Here is a 26,322-nt window from a genome sequence, read left to right on the forward strand (position 1 = left end):
ATTTTTATTGGGAAGTTCATGTTTTCTTTTGCTTTTTAAATAATTAATGAATTAATTATAATGAATCCAGGGAGAAATATCTAAAGATTAGGAAATGCAAACACATTTATAATTAATAAATGATTAAAATAATTGTTTATAAATGTTTAAAACAAGAAGACAATGCTCAAAATTAAAAAATCTACACCAGAAAAGCCTTAAACATTGATATTTTATCTTAATAATATACATTCTACGTGACATTTTTATACAGTACATAACTTAAATGTTTAAAACTAAGTTTTCTTAACAAGTGGAAGCTATTATTCATAATATTTAGATTTATAATGTTAACAAACAATGCAGTACAAGTTCAGTGGCAGATTCAGAAATTTGAAATAGACGGGGGCCAGGAAGGGACTTTCACAGTCAGAGGGTCTAGAGCACCTCAGCCCCACCGTGGTTAGACTGAGGTAAGACATTTTATGATTTTGGCACCTCTAGATGGCCGGAAATGGCACTCTCATACCTAAATTAGCTTTTTCTTTTTTGCTCCTTTGAGTTTATAATTTAAAAAAATATAGGGGCCCCGGGTCGGCTCAGCTTCCCACAAATCCTTCATTACATTAATAAATTTTATCAAGTCAACCGAAGAGATACATAAATACAGTTCAAACAATTCATGAACATGGGACTATCCTGTCTACTGTAACAACCATTATCATTACACATATTGAATTCAAAGCATCTGCATATATCTTTCTAAATACAGAAAACATTTTCTTTATCAACCCAAGCTTGTGATTTTAAAACTGCTTTATTCAGGGGTAGGCTGGAGGTTAGAAGAAAAGCAAATATAAATTAATTTACTAAAATATGGATAAACTGAAATTTGATTAACAAGTAAATTGCCTCACTCGAATTTCAAAACAAACAGATTCATGAAAATATGATCCCATCAGCATTCCAAACCACTTTATTACAAACAAATTTAACAGTTTTATTTATAATTTAATTTATGCAATTCTAAACATAATATCTGTATCCCAAACCCAGTCAATCAAGTACAACATATCATTGATAATTATTTGTTAGTATTTATTATGTAATTATTCTACATTATAACATATATTTGTAATTTACTTTGTACTATACATTTTTCTCTTACCGCAAACTTGAGTGTAAAAAAAAACCAAAACATATACTATAGCTGCGAAATTTTAATATACTGTACTCTCTACTATAGAAACTAAGAATTATTATACAGATACAATAATGCAGTCCCTTTAATTTATGTGTTAAATGCAAGTTCATATTCATCCTTCTATTACTGTAGTAAATAGTTTGAATGAACTGTGGAGACTACCACTTAAAATTACATTCACTCTTAAAGAAAGAACAACATTTCTTGTCTTGGAACAATTCAAAAACACTGACAGATCTAGATATGTTACACTGTAAACACTTAATGGTTCTAGCTTAAGATATATTACATTCATCCCAATACATATTTTATTCTTAACATTTAACAAGTGGAAGGCATCATTATTATAAACTTTGCATTCTAGCCTTTAACCATATGTAGAAATTTACATAATATAATGCCTTAACCATTAGACAGTCAGTGTCATGAACACACCATATCTAAATAAAATCTGATATTCATTAAACAAAACTGAATATTGTCTTCGCACTTTGTTTCATAAGGCAAGCATTTGGAAAAAGTTCAAGCAATGCTATGATAATCGAATATAAACAACAGTTTTGTCCATGCCATTCAAACCTATTATTTCATTATACAGTATCATCACGGACCAATGTTGAGAGGCTAAGCATTAATATCATACTTAAATGCAGGTACTTACAATCTTTACACATCAAACACTGCCCTATATAATATATTGGCTTATATTCTATTTTCCAGACTTGTTGAAGATACTACGCTTTTGTACTTCAGGTTGCAACTACTTGAAGCGCTGTCCCGCAGTCGAGAAAAGCAGTTGCTTTTGTTTCTTTTTCCCTTTCTTGCCTTTTTTACCCTTGGGGCTATCAGATGATGAGAGTGGGTCTTCTAATAAAAAAAAAAGAAAAAGAAAATTATGTTAGCAAAAAAAGAAGAATCAATATTCTGACTTTGGATGTTTCACTGTTTAATGAAAATGCAGGAATACAATAGTGAAAACTTTCTTCTTAGCCTGATTTATATCAAGATTCACACAAAACACTCGAATTAAGAGTATTGCATGCTAATAAAAAAACACAACTGAGACAGTTGTAGTACAGCAAAAGTGGAGCTTTAGCTTAGTGGTTAAGACGCTTGCCTTACAATCTAAGGTTTCTGGTTTGAACAGGTTCTGTCAAAACCAGAATTTGTTCTCATGACTCAAACACATTTACCCAAATACAGAATTGCACAAGAAGCAATGTTACACATGACCCTCTGCTAGGAAACTGAACAGCAGAAAATCAAAAACCTCAAACTTACCAACAAGAGAGCCTTGTCCTCTTACTGCTGCCTTATCAAGTGCAACCTGGATGGCATTACTAAAGGAGTCTTTGTACGTTGGCACTGGTACATAATCCTCATTCTCTTCATCACTGCCATCCAAAACTCCTGCACCATGTGACTTAGGCCAGGAAAGTGCAGCCGATACCACAGTGGGTTTAGAATTCCGAGATGACAGATTAGGCCAGGCTTCTGTCTTAACAGGACTTGTTCTTAACATCTTTAAAAGAAAAAAAATATCACATCAATAACTTCATTAATTTGTTTTTTAATTTATTTCATTTAAAAAGCACATTCAAATTCTAAATATGTATAGATTTAAAATTATATTTTATGTAACTTTTTGTGTCAAAAGCTAACTTTTTTCTGCAAAGCATTCACCAAATTTGGGGGCTCACCTGTGCAAAAGATGGTGTACTCATCGAAACATCAGAGGCACTACTTGCAACATCAACACTGCTTACAACTGCACTATCACCTGAAAAAAAACATCAATGTATTTTCTAATATAATTATTTTATTTATTTAAAAAAAAATTAAATTATTGTTATGTAATTTTATAGTAAATTATTCAATTATTCATCGTTCATCAATTTAATGTTTTCAATGTAAAATAATAAGAATAATGAATATTAACAACGTAATTGCTGTAATGTTGTAATTAAATGTTTCAGCAATTTCAATTTAAATTTCCAAATAATGTTATATACTTTATTGTCATGATTGTGGAGTGGTTTTGTTTTTATTATTTTCCTTTATTATTGTTTGTTTATTTAACATATTTATATAGGAAGGTATAATCAGATGGGAAGTAAAAACCTGTTGTAAATATGGTCCTGTTTTACAATATTACAGTACAGTATATAAAATATCCAAAAGTTATTAATGAAATTGGAAAGGACTTAATTAAAAATAAAGCTTTAGTTTAATTTAAAATTAAAATAATTAGTTGATTCTTTTAAAATCTGTGGTAGTCTATTCCATACATTTGCACCAGCATATCTGAAGAAAGAGATTATATGTATTTATATTTACTTTTGGAGGCACAATATTAAGTGAATTAAGCTTTTTGATGTTAACGTAATTCCCAATTCAGCCTTTTGACCACCATGTTTATGTTTTTATGAATTTTTCAATTTGATTGAATAAACACAATTATAAATAAATCAATCAATCAAATACTGGTAATATTGTAGAATGAAAATATTTAATCAAATAAGATCAATTGTATTATATGAAAAATCATTCATTAAAAACAGCAATCAGTCAGTTACTACTTTTATTACCATGCCCACGTTCATATACAGCACTCTCATCGTGGACAATGGAACCTGATTCAACAGACGATGTTGGTGAGACTGATCGCACACATGATTCCTCATCAATTGATGGCTGAGGTGTAGAGAATTCTGGAAAGTGGGTGTGGCTCCGCATTGACATACTAGGTGATGGGTCTAGAAAAAAAATGTATTTCCATTACTGTACTCAAATGGTCATAGCCATTATAATCATATTTCTTTGATGGTTTTGAATTTGCAATTTACACATTTCTGATGTAATTTTTATTCATAATACTCACTGAATCAAGATTTTAGCACTTTCAAGCTTCAGTAGCTTTCTCATAAGACATGCAAAAACTTACATAAGCCTTGCTTTCGACCCTCTTCCAGTTCAATTTTCTGTGCTCTTTTCTTCTCTTCCCGCACTTTCTTATCTCGAGCTCGTTTCTTTTTGTGGAAGTCATCTTCAAGAAATAAAAATTAAAACAAAGTAGATTAACAATAGAGTTAATGGTCATAATTTGTTTTTATTAATAATAGAAAGAAAGTCTTTTATGCTTTATAAATGTCTCACAAGCTTTTTAGGTTTTGAAAAGAATATTTTAGAATATAACAATGGATTTTAACTTAGCATTAAGGTCTTCAATTTTTAATAAACTACACAAAAAGTGTTGAAACTAACCAGAAAATGCCTTAATGGTTTCTTTTGAGATGATAGGTGGCTTCAGTCTAAGCTCACACACACAAAACTCACAAGTTAACGGCAAGTGCTTAAGATAGCGGAATCGCTTTCTAAGTTCCTGAAAAACACAAAGACCATATTGGAATTATTTCTTTATACTAATGTAAACTTGCCTGATTGTATATTACAAAACATGTATATAATTGTAATTATAATTGTTTACTATTACATCCACCATTAACTATTATAAACAATTCTAACTGTTATTTGAAAACTAAAATTTGCATTCTGCCTTTTTTTAATAGTTCACTGTGTATGCAATCAGGTCTAACCTGAGCAACATATGCATTTCAAACACAGTTTAACGCTGTTTTTCTTTTGGTTGTGCCTCAATAATTGCTTCCTTTCAAATTACAGGAAATTAAATATAAAAATATATATATAACTTTAATGTTCCTCACAAATTAAATACAGACTATATACATTGTATGTACAAAAAAAATAATATAGTTACTGATATTTAGTAACCGCTTATTTTTGGTTTACATAATATACTACAGTAGCATGGACACTAACCTCAGTCATAGTGATGTGGTCAATCTCAATGACTTCACCTGTGATTGTTTCCGGACATTTGGCAAGGCTTCCATACTCATTGACCAAACACCTGACATTCAAAGAATGGATGTACATGTGTTGACTATCAGCAGCTAAAAAAAAAGAGGAAAAAACATAAAATGGATTACAGATCTATCAATCAAAAGAGCAAAATTAAAAGCATGTAGATAATGTTAAGTCAGTTGAAAATGACAACTCCTGCTAATTTTTCCTTCCCATTGGATGCCTATCTAGAGAACCATTGATGAGAATTATGTGTGACCAATCAGTTTGAAACCAATCAGAATTACCAAGCTCCAGTTATCATGGTAATAAAGAATATATATTGTTTGAAGGTTTGCATGGTGAAGCAATAATATATCAATGCTTGCATTACACCACATAGATTCAGAAAAAAGAACTGTTGTTTGTTGTGGATGCCTCGACGTTTCGATTGAGTTGCTTCAATCTTCTTCAGAGAATAATAATAATAAAGAATATATACTAGAGACACTACCAACACCACTAAAAGTGTCTCCAAGGCTTAGCTCCTTTGGGGAGACTACAAATAATAATATTAAATAATAATATATTTTATAAAGTACATCATACTGTGGTTTATATTTTCTGTGACTTCATACCTTGGTAAAAATAATATGTATGTTCATTTTCACTGCTTTGTCGACGACGTCGATTTCTCTCTACTTCTGCCTTCATACCATCCTTACTATCACCATCTCTAAGCTTGTCTTCTTTTGTATCGCCTTCTTTTTGCTTGTCAACTTTAACATCACCTTCCTTAAGTTCATCATCTTTGCTATCACTATCTTTAAACTTCCCATCTTTCTCCGTGGCTTGTGTTTCAGGTAACTTTTGAACTGTCGTTTGCTGGTTCTCTAAGCCAAGTGACGCATCCATTTGTGGGTTTAAAGAAGGTGATTTTTTTCCTTCAACATCTTCCTCATCTGAAAATGCAGATGCATAAGCAAAGCAATTCTGAAAGAAACAAAATATTTTGGAGACAAATAATTAAATAAAAATTAATACAAAAACAACAAAACAACAATAATAACTCTAATAATAATGATGTTACAATTATGGAAGATGTAATACAAACATCTTCTATGTAATTACATACCACTGGTACTCAGTTAAAACATATGTGCAAAACATATATTAAATCAAAACAAGCAAATAATTTCAATATTTATTTTGAATTTTAGTAAAGGTCAGTAAAAACTAATCTGATTGCTTTTGTTTTTCTTTTAAAATTTAAGTTTTTGTAAGGTGCTCTGTTCCTCATAAAGCGCCATATAAGGATGTTGAAATAACTTTTTTAATATGTTATCACTGAAAGTGAATAAGAATGAAGGAGGTATTCAATGTTTTCGGAAATTTCTGTATTAAATACAACATTTAAACAGGACAGCTGATGTTGGCAATGGTAGTCACTGACAAATATCAACTCACAATATGCATGACCTAACCTTAGACTCTGTGGTAAGATTCAAGTGTTTAACATCCTGTTCAACTGGATTGGCAGTCTCCACATGATCTATAACTGTTGGCACCACTAAAGAGAAAACATTTTTCAGCAGTTATGTAACTTTAGTAAGAGTTCATAAATATTTTATTGAAACCTCATCCAACTTGTAGTCTTACAGCTGAATTACTTATACTCAGAACTTGGAACACACAGAACAATTCATAGAACAAGAGTCCCTAATTAATTTCACTCATTTCAAAACACAGAGGGCCAATAACTGTCAATTTATTCTGGCTTGTAGAGGGCCTTGTACAGTATTGTTTAATCTTAGAATATCAATGTAACCACCACCTACCAGTCTGAGATATTAAAGCATCTTCTCTCTCTTGATGGAGCTTTATGGCAGCCTCTACAAATGTACGTTCAAAATCCTTGGTAAAAATAAAACGAACATGCTGTTAGTAATGTCATACCAATAGGAAACGTATTAAGTCCAAAGGTGGCAGGTTAAATCCCTACGACTGAAATCTTGCAGCCTTCCTTACAAATAAGTCAATTTAAGGCAAATAAGAGTGCCAATTGATATCAATTTACAGTACAAAGCTCTCTCTACCTCCATCAAACAATAAACTTATTCCTACATACCTAACTTAAAGCATGTTTTCCATTCTATTGGTCAAAAGCAATCCTAAGCCCAACACACACCGCACCGACAATCGGAATGCATTATGCACACATAAAAAATTGTTTTTAATGACGATTTGATATGACTGCCACCGACAATGTGCAGACGGAATCGCATCATCAAGCGCATAATGAGAAGAGATGCATTCGTTGAACTCAGTCCAAAAAAAAAATTTTAAAAAAAATGTTATGTTGGCATAACCCGCCCGACCCTACAAAAATCGACAGACCCTAGACATTTTTATTTAAATTTTCACGATACAAGTTTACGTTAGCAAAGTAGGCGTGGTTGGGAGGCACTCAAAATGTTTCAAAAAGAGGTCCAAGGGCGAAAAATATATGACAATTAGGGGCTTTAAAGGCTTATTTAATTGATTTTATAGATTTCAAGGCCTTTACTAAATATTGTGGCAGCAAAAAAAAAATTGTAAAAAATCCCTAACTACCTACCCTATTTTTTGGGGCCTGTTACGCTAACATAACCCTTTTTTTGTAGGCCTTAGCTAACTAACTTACCTCTTCACATGTCGCTAACTGAACTTGAAGAATCTCTTTCTCTGGTATGATGATCTATAAAAACGAAACAAATATTTTTTTTTTTATTATTATTTTTACTATTATCATTATATATAAATATTACAGTGTGGAGACAGAAACTCTATTTAAATCACACAAAAAATTACAAAAGGGCAACTTACTATCATTACTATTACTGTTCAGATTAAACATTGCTCAATTACTTCTACTTCTATAAGTCATTTCAACAAGTTTATATTTATACAACACATCAACAACGTATGGTAAAATTTAATGTTGTTGAGACTTTTGTGCCCTCTTACCTCTGCTAGAATCTGTGATTGTGTTGTTGTGAGAAGCTTCACAAAGCTTTCCTTGGTGACTGCATCTGAAATATTAGGAAAGTGATAATACAATAAATTATCTGATGACCAAGATATTTGGGCAAACAATCCTACCTACTTAAGTATGTATAGAAAAATGTTAACATAGGCATTGAAAAGAGTTTAAATTTGCAGTAGAAGGAATGGTGTAAAAATAAGAAAATAGGATGGGCTAAGTCACCTTATTAAATTTTGGGTCTAGAGCCTCATTTACTTATGACTATGCCTTACAAATCCTATCAAATACGTGTCAAATATGTGTCCTGTCCATTTGTTTTGGAAAATAACATACTTTATTAGTCCAATAATATACCTACCTCCCATCTTGAATGGATCATTCATTTTATGCAAATTGTGCGAGACAGGAACTGCTACCACTGAGCCTTTTTCACGCTTCATCAAACGCATGGTAACTTGCTCTCCAACACAATAGCTGTGAGTTGCTACAGTGACTACACTGTTAAAGAAGACACCACATTTATGGTATAGAAGCCAAAAAAATATTCTTCCCCCACCCCTCCAAAAAAAAAGATCTAGAATCAGTATTTTTATTAGAAGCCTGATAGACAAAATTCATGTTATTTGAAAAAGCCATTTTTCAAGTTTTTTTTTATTACAGTATTTGTTTGACCTAATATTACTTACAATACACATACAAATTTACACATGCATTTTACCATCATAAACAACTTGATAATAAAAACTTATTTTCTAAACATAATGTAGTTACTACTACCTAAATGACTAAAACATTTCTTGAGTGAATAAACACAGATGTTTCATCTGATTTCCAAACTGCCATCTGTGACATTATTATAAAATAATAGTTAAAATGATAACATACCTTTTCAAATCCTTCCCAATGATTGATTCATAACATATTGGGCATTTTCTCCAACTTCGATCCCCAAGGGACAGGTAGTGTAGAATGCATGACCAGCAGTAGACATGGCCACAACGTGTGATCTTGGCTGCCGTTGGAGGGTACAGGCAGATCGGACAACTGGGCTCTTCATGGCTGAAGATACGGACTTGCTCAATCAGCTCCCACTCCACTAGGATATCAGCATCTGCTGCATGCACTGTGTAATCATGGTCGGCCTTTACAACAAACTGGCAACTAAAAATATAAAACCCTTTTATTTAATGAATTAGAAATTTTTTTTTTTTCAATTTACTAGTATTTTTTTTCAATTTACTAGGAGTGTGGAAGCATTTGGCGCAGTGGTTTTGTTTCTGTCTCCCAACCTCAAGGGTGATGGTTTGAAGCTTCGCTGTCCATTTTGCTTGTGTTCATAGACAAGGAATTTACCAACGTTTGTCTCTCTCCATCCAGGAGTATAAATGCGTACCCAGTGGTTCACTACTATGGAGGAAAAAGGCGACATGGAAAGGAATTTGACACCCTACCACACAATACCAAGGCTTAGTATGATGGGGTGACAGCTCATTCCCCTATGTTCATTAATGAATACAGGACTACCTTTTTAATTTATTATTATTTTAAAAAATTATTTATACTGGAGAAATTGTTTCCAGCTAACCACCAATCTAGGTTCCAGCAATGCCTTATGAACTAGTTCTATCAATGAGGTTTTACATCTTTCCTTACTTTGCCTGTAAAAATTGTTCCTTATTATACCGAGGTCTTCTACGATTCCATCTGTTGCGACCACTAAGCGAACCACCACTTCCAGTTCCATCTCCATAAGAATCACGGGGTAGGAATGTGAAGTTGATCAGGTGGTTGAGGTTAACCTTCTTTGGCCCATTTGGCAAGGCTGAGCCATACTCAACCCTCTGGACCTGTGTCACCTGCAATAAAAGTATCAGATGGTGCTTACAACTCATTATTGTGACATATGCATTTGCAACATTTAAAATAAAAACACTATGTAAATACTGCAATAACAATAAAGACTTACTTAGCAGAGAAAACTTTGAATATTATACTTAAGGTGGTTATCAATATCAAGGAAAAAGAGATAGAAAGCATCAGCCAGGCTTTTTAGCATACCTCGTCACGTCTACCATTCCATTGAGCATTTCGTCCTCTTGGCCGTTTATCAAGGCCTTTAAACTTCTGAGGTTGAGGCTTTCGAGCTGAGCTGGTAGACTCTGGTTTTTGCTGGGCAGGGTCTCGGCGTTTATTGTAACGCTGAGATCCATTCCCAGGCGTACGAAAATTGTCTGAAATAATAAAAGTATAAGATATGTTATAGCGTACTGTCTGTATGTACTGTAGTAGCCAGGCAAACAAATTCAATAAATGAAAAACATAGAATAACCTTACTATATGTAATATTGGCTACTGTAAAAATTAACTTAAGCATGGACTTGGTGCAGAAGTTTTATTCAAATTAAATATACCAACTAGGTCTTGGCTATAATAGGACCTTTTAACTACAGCACTACATTAGACACCACTTTCCTTTCATATCCAGCAATAAGAAAGGTTGTCCAATTGCTTAAACCACAGACATGCAATTGGAAATACTGTATTTTATGCAGCCCTACCACCATGGCATGGTCCATGGACATACTGTACAGTTTTTTAATTGCGCGAAGTTAACAGCTCAAATTTGCGTGAAAAATCGCTAAGAAATGGGTGCTCGGAATTGTAATTGCTGCATAATTACATTGGTTAGGCCCCATAAAAAATGATTAGTTTATCACCCTATCAAAGAATAAAAACTGATGAGGGAGTAAGGTTGTTTTTTTTTGCTAACCCCCACCCCAATTTTACCAATGTTCACAAGTTAATCAATAGTTAGGGACACATATATAAGAAGTCATAAGAATGGTTTCAAATTTATATTTAAAAATATGTTGTTGTTGTACCAGTAAACATATTCTCAAAAAATCCTAAGCTTTTTAAGTGAAAAAAGATGGAAAAACAACCATTTGAAATAAAAAATATATGTTGATTGGAGAAAAATAAAAATAAAAATTTGCCCAAAAGTGATAAGGGAGGGGGAGATAAACTAATAATTTTTTTATGGGGCCTTACTACTGTATTAAGATTTGGTCAAATCAAATCCTGACTTTCGGCAAAATCAAGGCCTATGTGGAAATCGGCCCTTGTAAGTTATTATCCTAAATGTGTGGACGGATTTCTAGGCCAAGTTTTTGTGCAGAGGATACATTCCCCATGCTGGCCTTACTATACTATACATCTGGGTCCATGGCAAAACAACTACTGTAACTGCTCTTTTATTTGTGTTAAGTTGCACATTGTTCTGCCTTAGAACGGCTGTAAATGTTTGTATGTATGTAGGCCTATTCTGCACATAAACATTTAGCCTGCGTATGTCTACTAACTATTTTGCAATAATAAATAGGAATAAATAGGGCCTAGCCCTAGGCATAAATACCCAATTCTAAATAATTAATAGTATTCTATTAGCCTAATTTGATAAAGAAAAGGCATTTCCAACCTTTGGCTTTATCAAGTTGAGTGCCTTTGGCATTGCCATTGCTTGTCAAAAGACGAGGTGAAGGTTTCACTTCCATTTCTACTTCCTCTCCTAGCATCGACTATTGAGTGTGAAGATGGCCTAGTGGTAGGCCTTGGTGGGATGTTTACCCCAAAAGGAGACGAACTGTTGACTGGACTTCTGGGATTCATTTCACTGCTCCATGATTGCACAAGTCAACGAAAGAAAAACAATCTGCTGTCCAAGTAATGACCGCAGAGTAATTGCAAATCTTATAAAAATTGAGCTATAAACCTACTTAACTTGTGCTTAAGTGCACAAGCCTGTTTATTTTCTAGCTTTTTCCAAAATTTGGTCAATAGAAGACCAATTTTGGAAGAAATTTCTTCGCATTCAACGTCGCTTCGTTATATAAAATGGCGTAGTAGCCGCCCGGTGCAGTATCATGTAAAACATGGATTTCAATAGATGGTCTGGTTGAAATATTTAATATTTAGCGTAATTAAGTCATGATATTTTAAATAAGCCAGACCACAAGTAATCAAAATACGGAAGTCTCTACAAAAGGTTTGCTACTAAAGCAAATAACTCAATGAATCTAATGAATAATAACAAAATGCAAATTACTAAATTGCGAATTTCGTGTTTTACACACATCTGAAATTGAACTTCCATGGCGGGGTCAAGGATCATGTGATATAGGCGGTAGATTTGAAAGTACAAAACAAATTCACACCACCTGCCAACATTTTGACGGCCATATCACGGCGACCAAAACGATTGTATAAATGTTTTCTCCCTTTATCATTTTTTGTTATCGTATTTTGGAACGGTAATTTCTTAATTAGAACAATTATGTTTTTAGTGTAATAAATAGAGAACACTAGGCTAGATTAGATAGAGGGCCTACCTATAAAATTTAAAGCCGTAGGCTGCACGGCGTAGCGTAATGTGTACCCTGCAGGTAGGAGGGCCCAGCTAGGCTAGAGGCCTATAGTGCCTCTACTGTATCTGTAGTACTACTATTTAGGCCTAGGCTAGCCTGGGGCCTAGTTATAGTAGTAGTACTAGGTAGGTAAGGTAGGTTAGAGCAGGCCTACACTAGAGCGAGTGAGGACTTGCAGAAAAAATTTCCTCATTCATACACACACACTCACAGTCTCACTCAGACAGAGCATGCCATTTGTTTGATTGAATGGGTGGGGGATGGGTTGTGGAGTAAGGTAAGAGGGGTTGATCGATTGACTGATGGTTAAGATGAGATGGGGCACGCTAGCTAACAAAATATAGTGAAAAGGGGATGATTAGGTAAAGTTTCCTACTTCAAAAATTTACAAATGATGGGGTGGGGAAGCAGTAGCTTTTTTATGTATAAGTTTGTGATTGAACATAGCCTAACTAGGATACTACAATAGTGTGTGAGTACAGTCCTTTTTTGATCTCTACTGTGGCATTGCTGGGATCCCATAGCTCAATTTGCATGGAAAACCACTGGGAAATCAATAACAAATTCATAATTTACTGCATAATACATTGGATAAATTAAGATTGTCAAAGCCTAATTTTCTGACCATATCTGGGATCCACAGTCCAATACTAGTTGTGAATACAGTTATCAATTATTGGTCTATGCGTACCATTTGTTTTATGGTTGGTTTGTGCACGATTTGATTCATGAAAATTTAACAATACTATGAAAAGTTAGAGAAAATTAAAATTTACGGTTTATATAAAAATACACAATTTCTTATAAGTTATACAACATTAAACTTTCATTTTGACAATGTTGGATTTAGGTGCAAAAGAAACAAACAATTGTGAGATACAAATTTATTTAGTTTTTCTGAAAGTGAGCCTCATGAACCACCCAAGATGAGCATCCTTTTGCTGAAATGCCTTGATCATTTTAAATGAGTTTTTTTAGGGGTTTTTTTTAGATTTGTTTTTTGGCAGACAGTGTATCTTTAAGTGTAGTTTTCTGACTTGTGCAATCATTTGCTCATCATCCATGATAATACTAATATTAAAACAATGTCTTCTGTTAGGTAAAATTATGGAAAAATTTGGGGAATATGATCCTGCAACTCCTCTTGGAAAAGCATTCTGCCAACAGGTAACTGCTGAAGAATTTGAACACCAGGGCACAGAGGCTACCTACAATGCTCTGAAGGTATGTAGTGAATGATTTTTACATTTAGAGGAAATATCTTTCAAGTTGTCCTTTGTGAACTACAGTCCACAGCTTATTTTAAGTTTCTTATATTCAATTCAAATTCAATTCAAAATAAATTTATTCCAAATCTTTTCAAAGCATAGATAAACAGTACAGATATAAAAAAGGAAATAGAAAGGGCAACCACAAACAAGCAGAGCTTTACAATAGTGGTGCCCTAAAAAAGTAATTAAAATACTATTTCAAATTGACAAAGTAAGTCAAGGTATACATTTTAATTAAAGCACTTTCATGTCATAGATCAAGACAATAATAATAATAAGAATAAGAATAATAGCAAAGAATACATGACCAATATATGACCATCAATACCAGATAGTTCGTCACCGACACCACGACGAGGCACAAACTTAAAAAATCATATTTTTTCAATTTATGATTGATAACATCGAATGTTATCTTTTCACCTAATTTTTTATTTTTGTGCTAATTAGCTGTAGCACACACAAACCGACACAAAATTTCAGTGCGTTATTAAAAGACGCGCTTGTGGCGTTGCAATCATTGTGATTGCTAGAAAAGGCCTAGCTTGGTTAAGGCTAGATGTAAAGATTAGATTTCCCTGGGTTACCTAGGAATAAAGGTACCCTTCTTGCAGTACAACTTTGAATAGGTCTATACATGTGCATAAAATGTGGAATTATTAGTAAAAGCATAATGATTTAAGCAGGATACGCCAGGTTTGTAGGCGAGCCTGTTTTCGCCTTTGACTACAATAGTTAAACCATAGGCTAAAATACAGTTTGTGCAAGTGTGTATCTTAACAATGGGAGCGCGTATTGTTTTCACAAAGAGACACAAACTTCCTCTACCTGTAAACAACATAGGCTATGATGTGTTTATTCTGATCACGAACAGACACAAAATTCTCACGCAGCTAATTAAGTTAAGTTAAAGTTAAGAAAAAATAAATAGATTTAACATTTGAATTGTTTAATGCTTTACCTACATATGTAAAAAAATATTCAAACTTTCATTATCTTGATAGTGAAATATACGGATTTGTGAAATTCTCAGTACGTTGTTTTTGTCGAATTTGAAGTTTGTGTCTCTTTGTGAAAATGGTGACGAGTTTACAGAACTTAGAATTATCTACATATGTGCTTATTATGATTATTATTAATTAGCACACCAGTGATAAAAATGTTCATATTTCTGTATGTGTGATTTTCATTAAGCACTTAGCTCCTCAAAATACCCTCAAAATTTCATTCATTTTTTTTATATTGTATAGGATCTTATGGCATACATGGAAGAACATCCTGAACAAGTTAAAGGAATTTTAGCTAAGAAGAAACAAGATGATCAAGAAAATTCAGGCATACTCTCATACCTGAAATGTAAATTATTTACCTCTATAAAAGGTGATGATTACTTGAAGGACACTATTAGTAAAGATGACTGTAGAGAAGAATCGGCGAGGCTTCAGGAAGAGATGCAACAAGCTTTTAACTATGCTCAAGGTAGATGTTATCTTGGTTTTCTTTGATTTCCAATATCTAGTAGCCTGTTGATGTAAGTGGAGGTGGTAAGCCCGACAATCACTGCACCGCATGACCCCAACTCCGCTCCATGTAAGCACTTGATGACACAACACCGTCTATTGATTGTCGGTGGCAATCTGAACCTATCGTCATTGAAAATGTTATGTTGTGGAGTTGCGTTCTGCATAGAATCGTGTCGGGTGACGACCGTCAGGCGCAGGGTGTGCCTGGCTTTACTTTCCTCCAATCCATGTGTCCATGATAATGACAATAGTATTAGCAATAGCCATATTAGGAGAGTTAAATTATGGCATGAGATGATAGAGTAGTCGTTGAATAAAGCGTTAAAATATTTCTGTAGATTTTCTTATTCAGTTTGTTGTTTACTTAACTGTGATAATAAATGTTGTAACATGAAGTCGCTGAAATTAATTTTGTTTTCATTATTTAGAAGCCAAAAACAAAGCAAGAAGGTTTTCAAAAAGAATTGCATCAAGGAAAGCAATTAGAAGTAACGTAAATGAAATGACAAATCCACCATTTGTGCCACCACCACCTCCTCCTCCACCGCCACCGCCACCATTTTCCCCACCATCAGGGTCAACTTGGTCAGTTCATGATGACTCTTTTGAAAAACCAATATTAGTTGTTAAGCCAAAGCCTAGGCCTCCAATACACAGTACCCCTACTGGCAGGAGTACCCACAAATCAACCAGATATGTTCAAAGGAGCAAGCCCAAAGGCGCTAGTGCCGAAGCTACAAGTCCATCCAAACTTAAATATAGAAAGGCTACACCATTTAGAGAAAGAACAAATACGGTGAGTTCTTTTCATTTCTTTAACTGCTTTAATTTTTCTAATTGCTCCTTGTGAGTACTGTAACAGTTCATTGCTTCTGTATGTGCTGCGAATAATTCAAAAATTTCAATATTTTCAATTTTTTAACAGAATTTGTTTGATAGTTTTTGCTCCTTTTTAAATTTTATAGAACATATAGATATATTTATTTTTATGTTATTTTTTTAATGATATTATTATGTTTTTTACCTTAAATCAGCGGAGAAACTTTACACAACAATTGAGTTTGCTTTTTGTTTATCCCGTCTCTGATTTTAGGTCTGTTGTAATTCTTATTGTTTGCACTGTTATAATGAAATAAATGAAATAAAATAAAAACTTTTTTCAGGAAATAACAGCTCCTTTGGTTTCTATTTTCTAACATTGCCTTTAAAGCTTGACAATAATTTGTTATTATTACCTGTACAATGTTTTCTATAAATTTGATACATTACAAACAGGTAAGGAATATAAGAAATGTATGTTTCACAGAACATAGATAACATTTTGGATTTAAGAATTTATATTTTTCTTACAGATTAATTCTCCCGAAAATATTTCCACAAAAGAAGTGAATTCCGGCACGAAGAAAGATGAAATTTCTAAGTAAATGTTTTATTTTTATCAATTCACTAACTAAGCTTATGCTACCACAGAGCTGTGTCATGTACATTCATGTACTGTATTTAAAAAAAGTCAAAATTTTTTTTGCTTTACAATTGTCAAGATAAATAGTAAACTGCTGTTAAATGCTTGATTTTGTTCTGTATATCAGGTTTAACTAACACATTTTCCAACCATTTATATCTGTTTAGTGTTCATGATGAGATTCGAGCATTTAGTAAGAAGAACCTTCGCTCTGTCATGTCTGGTAATCGGTAAGAATTTCACAATCATTTCATATTTCTCATGTACAGGTCTGCCTACAATTAAAGACCACTTTTGGAGTTTTCATGCTCTTTAGCAGCTTTGGTCTCTTATTAGAATAATAAAAATGAAAGACATTTGTTATTTTGGGACCACAGAAAAGCGGTCTTTAATTGGAGGGGTCTTTCATAGAGGGAGACCTGTAATAACATTCTGTTTATCAGGGCAGTGGGATAATGCCTCTGTTCTCTCTTGCAACAATCTGTAGGAGCTCCTTGATTACCTGTTGCTGAAACAACATGAATAAACTAATCTAAACACTATTCCTGGTATTAAAATGGGCTCTATTGGCATTATCAAACTATTTGGGTACTCAAATCAACATTGGTAAATTTGGCTATTGATAAATAATAAGTAAAATATGCCTTGCATTATATTTGTTGATACATAATGAGTCTTTTAAATAAACTTTCTTAGGACTTTGGAAATCTAAAAATGGCACTGACGACCAGGGTGCTTCGTCGTCTGGGTCCCATGCGTCTCAATGACCTCCAGTGACAGCACTTGCAAGGGCCCCGGTTTTGGAAATCTACTGGCCTTCGACCCTGGCATTACACTACTGCTAATAAATCTATGAATGTGTACTAAAATGGCTGAGTGGTAAATGGCTTGAAAAATCTTTTGCAAACTTAATATTGAAGGCCTTGTCATAACTTGTCCTAGATATTTCGTCAGCCAACATAATATAATATTTATTACCCATCATGAGGAAAAAAAACTTTAATGGAAAATCAAATGTACTAGGTTAATATATTTGAAGAAATTAGAAAAAATTGGTGATCTTGGATCATTTATATCATAAAACAATTGGTACTTACATTAACAGGTACTGTACGAAGGTAAGGAGAATATAATTTACTAATTTTTAACTAGACCTGGGCAACTACAGTAGGGGCAGGTATTTTGGCTAGCCCAGAGCATTTTCATTTAAAAAATAATACAAATTTATTCCAGGTCACCTGGAGGAACGCCATTACGGACACCTCGTACAAAGCGCCTGTTGACTACGTCAGATCTCGATGCCTGTGTTGGAAATTACTCTGGAGTATCGCTATCATCACTTCAACAGATTATTACGGAAAAATTTCGTAACATTAGGAGTCCAGTAGATGCCCCAAGCCCTCTGAACTGCACTCTGACCAGCCCAAGTGGATTTACACCATGATTTTCTAGGGATTATACCATTATTAATAGGTCCATGATTATACAGTACCAAGTGATTTGTGCTGTTATCAGATCATTCCATAGTGGTAGCCACTAATGTTGCACCCTACAAGTAATTTTTTTCTCTCAAATTTATATCAGCTATGAAAAATATATGATTTATTAAATTCAGAGTGGCAGTGCTAAAATGCACTACAGTATTAGAAGTTCTACACTATTATCAATGTTTTGTAGGCCTATAATAGTTAAGTTGTAAATACTGTAATATATTTAAATAATTTGTATGTTATTGAAAGTCTTTTAAAGGTATACTGTATGTGATGAACTAGTAAACCCTATTTGAAATTACTAGGCTATGTCTTAGGTCTCAGAAAGTTGAATAACAAAGTAATTCTCACCATTAATAAATCTCATTAATTATAACTAAGGCTTTTCATATTAAGGAAACTAAATTGGCAAAAAACAGAATTGTTGTGATTTGTGTCTCATTAGATGTTGAATCAGCTAATTTTATACTGAAATTGAGCAATTCATTTTATTTAATTATTGAAAAATTGTCCAGGTTTCATTACAAACAATATATATTTATTAATAATTAATCATGTAAAACATAATTAAAATACGGTGTGGTAGTCAATAGTGATTATATCTAGGCAGTTGTAAATTTGTTAGTTAAGATTTAGTTGAATTTGGAATCATTTATTTACATTTCAAGCTGATGTATAAGTTACAAAACACATTAAAGTACTGTTATATAAGATGAAAATGTGAATCATTTTCAATAGGTGTGGTAAGGATGAATTGTGGCTTTAAAAACACCTTGTGAAAGAGGCAACTATTAGATTAGTACTTCATATTTCTGTCTTTCTCTAGTTGTAAGTATTTTTATTATTTTGTTCATGTTGTATTCATCATCTGTTATATAGTAATGCCCCTAATGAAACAGAATAAGATAACAGTTTTTGTAATAAAAAAACTAATATAATAATACAGTTGAACTTGCCTATTGTTCGACCTAGATAAAATTTGACTTACAGATTACTAATTGATGGAAAACACATGTAAAATAAGTTCGACTTAGGCAAGTTTAACTGTAGTTGCCAAGGGACCTTTCCGAGTGTCAATGAAACTTAACAACTGACCAATCAGAATGTGGTATTTAATAGCTAGGGGTTGTTTCATTGATGATCTGGACACCAGGACCCCATTGGGGAGAAAAATATTTGTTGGAGAGGAGATATGATATACATGTATATTTTTTACATATTAGTAGACTCTAAAATCGATTAAATAAGAATGAAACCCCTAAATTGTCATAGTTTCTGGGGATCATTTCTTAGAGACTGAGCAATGCATGGGCACAATAGCCACAGGAATACACATGTGACAAGTTCCACAAAAAAGAAAGTTTTCATATCTTTATGCTGTCCTTTTGTGGGTCTTCAGCAAATATATGCAAGGGGGTGTGCTTAGCGAAAAGTTAATTACGACATCTTTTAAGCCTTTAATTTGTTTGATGTTACATTATATTTTTTGTTTTGATTTTGCAGTAGTTTATGTACAGTAGATACTTCACCTACAGTACTGTATGTCAGGAATACTGTATAAGCACTCCACAAGGCACTATAAATACTATATTGTTATTAACTACTTTATTGGTCACAATCCAAATTCTAATGAAAATTATAATGCAAGATTCCTGACAAAACATTTTACTTTATGGAACCAACAATTTTATTTAAATTAAACTGTACAATTTTTTTTTCTTGTGAATCATGCAATAAAATAAATTCACAGTCATCTCTCATAATTGTTTCTCCCAATAAATGTTTATACTGTACAATGTAGCTTTAAATGTAGTAGACAATTACTGTATAACACAAGAAATAAATAAAGCTGTTTTAAATTCCTGGGTTTTGTCAACTTCTTTACAGTTCATTATCCCATAGGGTCTGTGATTATCCTACCTTGTATCACTATTGCTATACAGTAGAGTACATAGTATAGTATAGTACATATTCAGACAATCATTTTTAATTATCTCCAGTGGATTTCCATACTAAAGTTACTGTCACATGGTTTGTTGTATTCAGACAAACAGTACAAACTACCGCATTCTCGTGAATAAACGCCTGGGCGCTTAAAATATTTTTTTGCACTTTTTAAGGGGCGCTTATTCAAACAGAGCGCTTATGAAAACAGAGTGGAAATTGATGGGGCGCTTATGGAAATATATGAAAATTGAGGGGTTCTTCTGGGAGCTGGGAAAATTCAATGAGTGCTTTTTGAATGAAAAAAAGATTGTATAAGGAAATCTGCAATCCAAAGATTACGATTGGTTCTGGTGCAGAAACGATAATCGTCCAGAGAGCAGGGCTCTTAGCAATGCTGCGAGTTCCAACAGCAGATGAAATTGGTGGTGGTGGTGTATAAGCTTGTTGGCCATCTGCCGATTGAGATTAGCAGGAGCATTGCAGGGCTTAAGTCTTGCAAACTCACATGAGAAGACAAATATAAGAAGAGGAAAGATGCTTTCAGGGAGCTTCCATCTGTCCAGGAAAAAATCTTCATCTTGTAAGAAAATGTGAATCATATCCGCAGCTCAAATCATGCCAACTACAGTCTCAAGATTAGCCAGATTATCGTTTGCTAAAAGAAATCAATCACAAAATATTGTTTTAAAAAATGATTAAACACAGAGTGGTACTTAAAACAGGGCGCTTATTCGCGCGAGTACGGTACAATGATAATTTATTTTTACATACTATGTCATAAATCCTAATCAGTAAAACCTGCAATGCAATGGTACAGGAAGCACCCCACAATGAGGTTCTAATAATTGAGAAAAACAACCAATAAACATTTTAAAATATTTTTATTTTGCATCATATACAGTAAGGCTAATTTATAATGCAATAGATAATCAACATGTTATTGTCAACAAATTGCAAGCTAATATAAATTTTTCATTTCAACAAACCAACAACAAAGTTAGTTCAGTACAGAACTGAAAGCACTGAAGGAAGTAAGGCCCCATAACAAAAATTATTAGTTTATCACCCTATCAAAGAATAAAAACTGATGAGGGAGGAAGATTTTTTTTTTTTTTTTGCTAACCCCGCCCCCATTTTACTAAAGTTAATCAATGGTAGAGACACATATATAGAAAGTCATAAGAATGGAATCAAATTTATATTTAAAAAATTTGTTGTTGTTGTACCAGTAAACATATTTGTAAGAAATCTTGAACTTTCCAAGTTAAAAAAGATGGAAAAACGACCGTTAGAAATAAAAAAATTAAAAAAATTCCCCAAAAGTGACAAGGGAGGGGGTGATAACTATATAGTTTGTCCATATACAGTAGTAGTAATATACTGGAATCTGTGAATTTTTCCATTTTATTTAAAAAAAATTAATGTTGTATTTATATATGAGAGTTTTTACATGATTTCTGATGTCTTGATGTTTTATGCCTTGGGCGTTTTCCCTTTGTTTTGACCTTGAGTCTGTGGAACCTGTCCTCCCCTTTTTAATCTGTTTGTAAGTTGCAATAAATTGAATAAAGAATAATCCTTCAAAAACGTTAAATTGCTTAAACAATCATACCCTTCAATGTTCGAAGAAAAAATACATCAAAGCATTTCAGTTTTTTCACAGATTTTGAAGTCTTCCATGAAAATTACTTTTTTGATAAAATATAGTTTGTACAATATTTTCAAACTTGTCCGGTGCAAATTCATAATTTGTCCGGTGCGCGTATGGATGGATACTGTACCTTCCAATGAAGGAGCTCTAATCTGATTGGATGACATCCAATTTTGACATCAAAATAATAACATTGATGACGTTGTAGCTAGAGACGTACACAAGCAAGACGAAATACCGAGGCCTGGAGGGTTGTAATGGTTCTAAAATGATGCTCCTAACTGTTCCCATTGTGGATTTCAGTTTTAAAATAATTACATTATTTTTGATATTGATTCCTCATTCTAGCTTTGCAAGAAATGAAGTACTTATTTCCTTGTCCGAGGCTGGGAAGTCAAACGATCCACTCTCTGCTGAAGAAGCAGACGACTTCAAATTCCTAGGCTCCTTTACAACAGGCACAGGATCAGGAGCGATTGATCAACCTATTGATGGACTTCTTCATATAGTAAGTATAGCCTAGGCCTATATCTGTTGGTGTATAACGAAGAAAATTTGTAGACTAGGCCTAGTATGATTTGATTAAATGGAGTTCGAATGCCATAAAACAATAAATAGTAGGCCCAGTCAGTAAATAGCAATGAGTTCAGTGGTGAAGCAGATGGAAAGCTCTTGTCCTTCAGAGTGGACGTTAAGTCGTGCATGGGTTCTGTACAGTGGCGTAAAAAGAGTCATAGGTGGAGGGGGAATGTTGGGCCTCTTGATCAGCATGCAATATATTTTCCAATAAATAAATTTAAAATAAACACTAGAAGGACCCCACTGCCACTGGAAATAAGTCGTCTTCTAGACTGTTTATCCTTGGTGTTTACACCAAATAAATCCAATCCAATCCATAGATATACCAAATGCCTTCTGACCTCTGCTGGCACATTTTCTTAAAAACCAATTATTTTCCCACAGGTATCTGCCACCTGTAAAAATGAGGATGATGAGTTGGACCAGGATGTACCTGATGCCGAATGGATTGCAGTGATATTTATTCCATCATTGGATGATATCACAACAGAAACAAGCTCTGATAAACAGCAACCACAATGCAATATATTAGAAATGGTAATAATAATAAATTGATATTTTTTTATCTGCAGTAAATTCTGGTTAACTTTCCAAGTAAGACTGAATTAAATTTGTTGTAAAATTATTATTATTATAGTTGGTATTTCCCATACATATTGTGATTTTAATGTATGTTAATTATGCAAAAATTTCAGTAAATTATATTATTTTTTATTTTGTAAATTAAAGGTTAAAGCAGCCATGTTATTTGGTGCATCTGCAGCCTTGCTTATTACCATGGAGCCAAAGTGGATGTCCAACGTAAGCATATAACTTAAAGAAAAAGAAAAACGATATTAAATCGTTGTTACTATCCACAGATATAAATTAACCATTTTATGTTTTCATTTAGCTTTACGCTTGGAATAATCTTCATTTTCCAGTGGTTTCAGTGTCTAAAAATGATGCTAAAAAGATGACATCTGCCATAAAAAGGTGTGTTTGTGTTTATTCAAAATCATATTTTTTTAAATTTTGAAAATTAAACATCTTAACATCATTATCATGTTTTTGCTGCTGTAACATTTAAATTTTAAAATACTTTCAGGTTTTGGAATGGAAAAAATCTGAAGATATTAATGCAGCTTACAGAGCAGAAAGAAGAAAAACAAATAATGGTATGTCACTTGTATCAATACAGAGTGACAATTCACACTAATTAGCTGGACAGTACCTCCCTGGATCTACTTCACTTTTGATTATGGAACCAGGTTTAGCAGGGCTCAAATCAGGCTAATGTGTGTCTGTAATTTCATCACTATGCACCTTCCACTTATTGTGGGTTGTATGTTAAAAATTACTCGTCAACATTGATGGTAACATCCGGCTTAATCAACTAAGATATACAAAAAAAAATAAAGGAGAGAGTACATAATTACAATACTACTGTATATGAGTATGGTACTGTTGTATGATGAAGCTTATATGTTCTTTTTTACAAAGAATTTTGGCACAGTGGTAGGGTCTGTGTGTGTGCGAATGGGAGGTGTTGACCCAAACTTTAGAGGCTGGAGAAGTATTGTATGTAAAGGTGGTAATTATACAATTAATAAGGTAAAATATTTTGATAAAATGTGGTTGACTGTATTAGCCATCTTATTTCTAAAATCAATGATTTTGTTACTTCTGTACCTAATTGTGGGAAAATGTTAGATAACATATTTGTTTTGATTAATATCAATCCAGATGTTGATATTACCATAAATAACATCACGATTGTTTACGTTTTTGCTCAAGTCATTGCTGCTAGCAAAAGGATGGCTAATTTAAGTCAAGAATAAACATGCTTAGAAATCTTTTTGGTTTGAAGTATTCACATAGGCTGACTCTATGGTCCACTTGTGGGCGGTCCTATGGCGGGACATTTAATGAATGGGATGGCACTACATGCCCTGGACGTGGAGTAACAACACAGGTCAGGAGAAATTTGACTTTAAAGAATATTTTATACCCCAAAGCTATTGGTTCATTCATTATTATGAGACAGAGCATTCTAAAACCATGCAACATTTATATAGTCGATGAACTATTATAATTAGGAATTATTTCCATAGTTAATTTAGTCCACATTTTGAAAACATCACTAAATAACTATAAATGACTTACATGAATATACAAAATTATTCATTTGCAGCCGAAGCTGAATTGTAGAATTAATTAAAAATTATATCTTGTTTAAAATAAATGATCAATATGGAGGTAGAATGGCTAAAATTCTCTTCCCTGCTTATACTGAAAAGTCATCCATAAAGTGCTGTAGTTTGTAACTATCTTCTGTTTTTTTTATCAGGTGTCTCCCAATAGCATACTCAGCCTTGCCCTATCTATTGTTGGAGGAATGATTTTACTATTAATTATGAACAGAAAAACACAAAATATGGAGAATCAATTAGTAATTGAGGATGTTGAGGTAAGCATAGACTCAACTCAATTTGCTGTTACAACTGCTTTGCAGTGGTCGGACAGGTCAGGCCCCAAATAGACCAAATATAATATAAATTTACAGTTAAAAAAATCTTCAGAAAAGCTGAATTGTGCAAAACTGCCTAGTCTCTCTGTGCCCTGCTTACTCCTGCCAGCAGTAAAAAAAAAAATCTCTGTAACCAAGTGTAAAATCATTTAGGTAAGAAATTAAATTGGCTAATAATATTTGAAGTTGTCATGGTGTGCAGCTTCCTGAATTTACAACTGGTAAGGAAACATTCCAACCCTTGATCGAGCTGACTTAAATTGTTAGTACACTACATAAAATTATTTTGTGAAATCAGGTAATAAAAACAATGGAACTACTGTATTTATTCAAATAAATGCCCCACTTTGAATAAACTGCCACTTTGAATAAATGCCCCTCTAGTGCCTCATTTAGAATAAACGCCCCGTTTTTTCCTAGAATTATTTGAGTATATACGTATCCATTTTACACCAAAAAAATAAACGCCTTCCACAAATAAATACCTCCTCAAAAACCCCCACACAACAATTAACACCCCAATATGTTTATTCAAATAAATACAGTTTTAAAGCCGACTACTTCATTACATGCTCTTTCAAATTATATGTTGGCCTAGAAATGAAAATTAGCTTGTGGGTACAGCACCAACAGTGGCATGGCTTGTGAAAAAACATTCTCTGTACTAATTTAATGTAGTTTTGAACTTCAATACTTTCCAAGAAATCAGTAAGTCTATCACTTCAATATATCAGTGCAATTGATTCCTTATTTACCTGTTTGTATTGCCTTCATTCTGGTAGGAAGCCCTGCGACGATTAGCACGCACAGCAATTATGAAAATGCCAACTCGCAAGTATAAACGTAAACGACATCAACAGAATAACTATGCAGAATGTGCAGTTTGTTTAGATAGATTTCTACCGAATCAAGTGAGTACTGTGGATTAAAAAAAAAATACTGTATGTAAATATAAATCCTCACACTTTTTACTAATTCCATCATCTTAACTGGTGGTATCAACTGTGTGCCATGAATCACAAAATGTGTACAGACCTTTCAATCACTGATCTCATTCTGCTTCAGTTGGATAGCTGAAATACAAGTTAAAATAGTGCATGGTCTTTCTAATGCAACTTTTAATCCATTTGTCCTGTGTAAAATATGGCCCATGTACTTGTTAAGAGAGATTTTCTCCTGTTCAATCTACTAATCAGGCGCGGATCCAGCAGGGGCCATGAGGGCATGTGCCCCTCCCCCTCCCCCATTGATCAAGCCAAAAAATAAAAAAGGGAGAAAAATTTGAGATAAAGAGAGGAAAGGGGGAAAATGGAGTGCACCCATGAGTTCAGTGGCGATTATTATTTACACCAACCATGGTGGGGTGGAGGTGGCCATGGCTCTTATACACATCT

General features: G+C 33.4%; 3 protein-coding genes across 6 annotated transcripts in view; 2 read left to right on the forward strand and 1 right to left on the reverse strand.

Annotated features, from left to right (window-relative positions):
• Positions 1-523: 523 nt before the first annotated feature.
• On the reverse strand, positions 524-12,010 carry LOC117118331 (RING finger protein 10-like). Of its 2 annotated transcripts, none has more exons than XM_033262893.1 (17): positions 11,551-12,010; positions 10,131-10,303; positions 9,726-9,928; positions 8,958-9,233; positions 8,431-8,570; positions 8,054-8,118; positions 7,731-7,784; positions 6,886-6,961; positions 6,532-6,617; positions 5,686-6,040; positions 5,024-5,157; positions 4,448-4,565; positions 4,128-4,229; positions 3,772-3,939; positions 2,884-2,963; positions 2,465-2,705; positions 524-2,047 (listed from the first exon to the last, which is right to left on the reverse strand). In XM_033262893.1, exons 1-17 carry the CDS (start codon positions 11,645-11,647, stop codon positions 1,944-1,946), a joined length of 2,472 nt encoding a protein of 823 aa, XP_033118784.1. In that variant the 5' UTR covers positions 11,648-12,010; the 3' UTR covers positions 524-1,943. The 2 variants fall into 2 exon arrangements, with proteins under 2 accessions (XP_033118784.1, XP_033118783.1); XM_033262892.1 differs by having other exon boundaries at positions 524-2,050.
• Positions 12,011-12,224: 214 nt separating this feature from the next.
• On the forward strand, positions 12,225-20,101 carry LOC117118332 (pollen-specific leucine-rich repeat extensin-like protein 2). The gene is made up of 7 exons (XM_033262894.1): positions 12,225-12,382; positions 13,596-13,720; positions 15,018-15,246; positions 15,719-16,086; positions 16,643-16,710; positions 16,920-16,982; positions 17,986-20,101. The coding sequence occupies exons 2-7, from the start codon at positions 13,604-13,606 to the stop codon at positions 18,194-18,196; spliced, it is 1,056 nt and encodes a 351-aa protein (XP_033118785.1). The 5' UTR covers positions 12,225-12,382; positions 13,596-13,603; the 3' UTR covers positions 18,197-20,101.
• A 1,935-nt stretch (positions 20,102-22,036) lies between these two features.
• Positions 22,037-26,322, forward strand: part of LOC117118343 (RING finger protein 215-like) — a 6,137-nt gene continuing 1,851 nt past the window's right edge. Inside the window, exons 1-9 of one of the 3 annotated variants that reach the window (XM_033262904.1) lie at positions 22,037-22,348; positions 22,804-22,956; positions 23,149-23,220; positions 23,312-23,394; positions 23,507-23,576; positions 23,902-24,012; positions 24,269-24,373; positions 24,749-24,868; positions 25,711-25,839. In XM_033262904.1, the coding sequence (XP_033118795.1) occupies positions 22,109-22,348; positions 22,804-22,956; positions 23,149-23,220; positions 23,312-23,394; positions 23,507-23,576; positions 23,902-24,012; positions 24,269-24,373; positions 24,749-24,868; positions 25,711-25,839 (1,083 nt within the window). In that variant the 5' untranslated portion in view covers positions 22,037-22,108. The remainder of the gene's footprint in view (positions 22,349-22,803; positions 22,957-23,148; positions 23,221-23,311; positions 23,395-23,506; positions 23,577-23,901; positions 24,013-24,268; positions 24,374-24,748; positions 24,869-25,710; positions 25,840-26,322) is intronic. The other 2 variants (XM_033262905.1, XM_033262906.1) reach the window with 2 other exon arrangements.

Source organism: Anneissia japonica, unplaced genomic scaffold, assembly GCF_011630105.1.
Source record: "Anneissia japonica isolate Jap-2015-1 unplaced genomic scaffold, ASM1163010v1 scaffold6083_len184754_cov179, whole genome shotgun sequence".
Lineage (NCBI taxonomy): Eukaryota > Metazoa > Echinodermata > Crinoidea > Comatulida > Comatulidae > Anneissia > Anneissia japonica.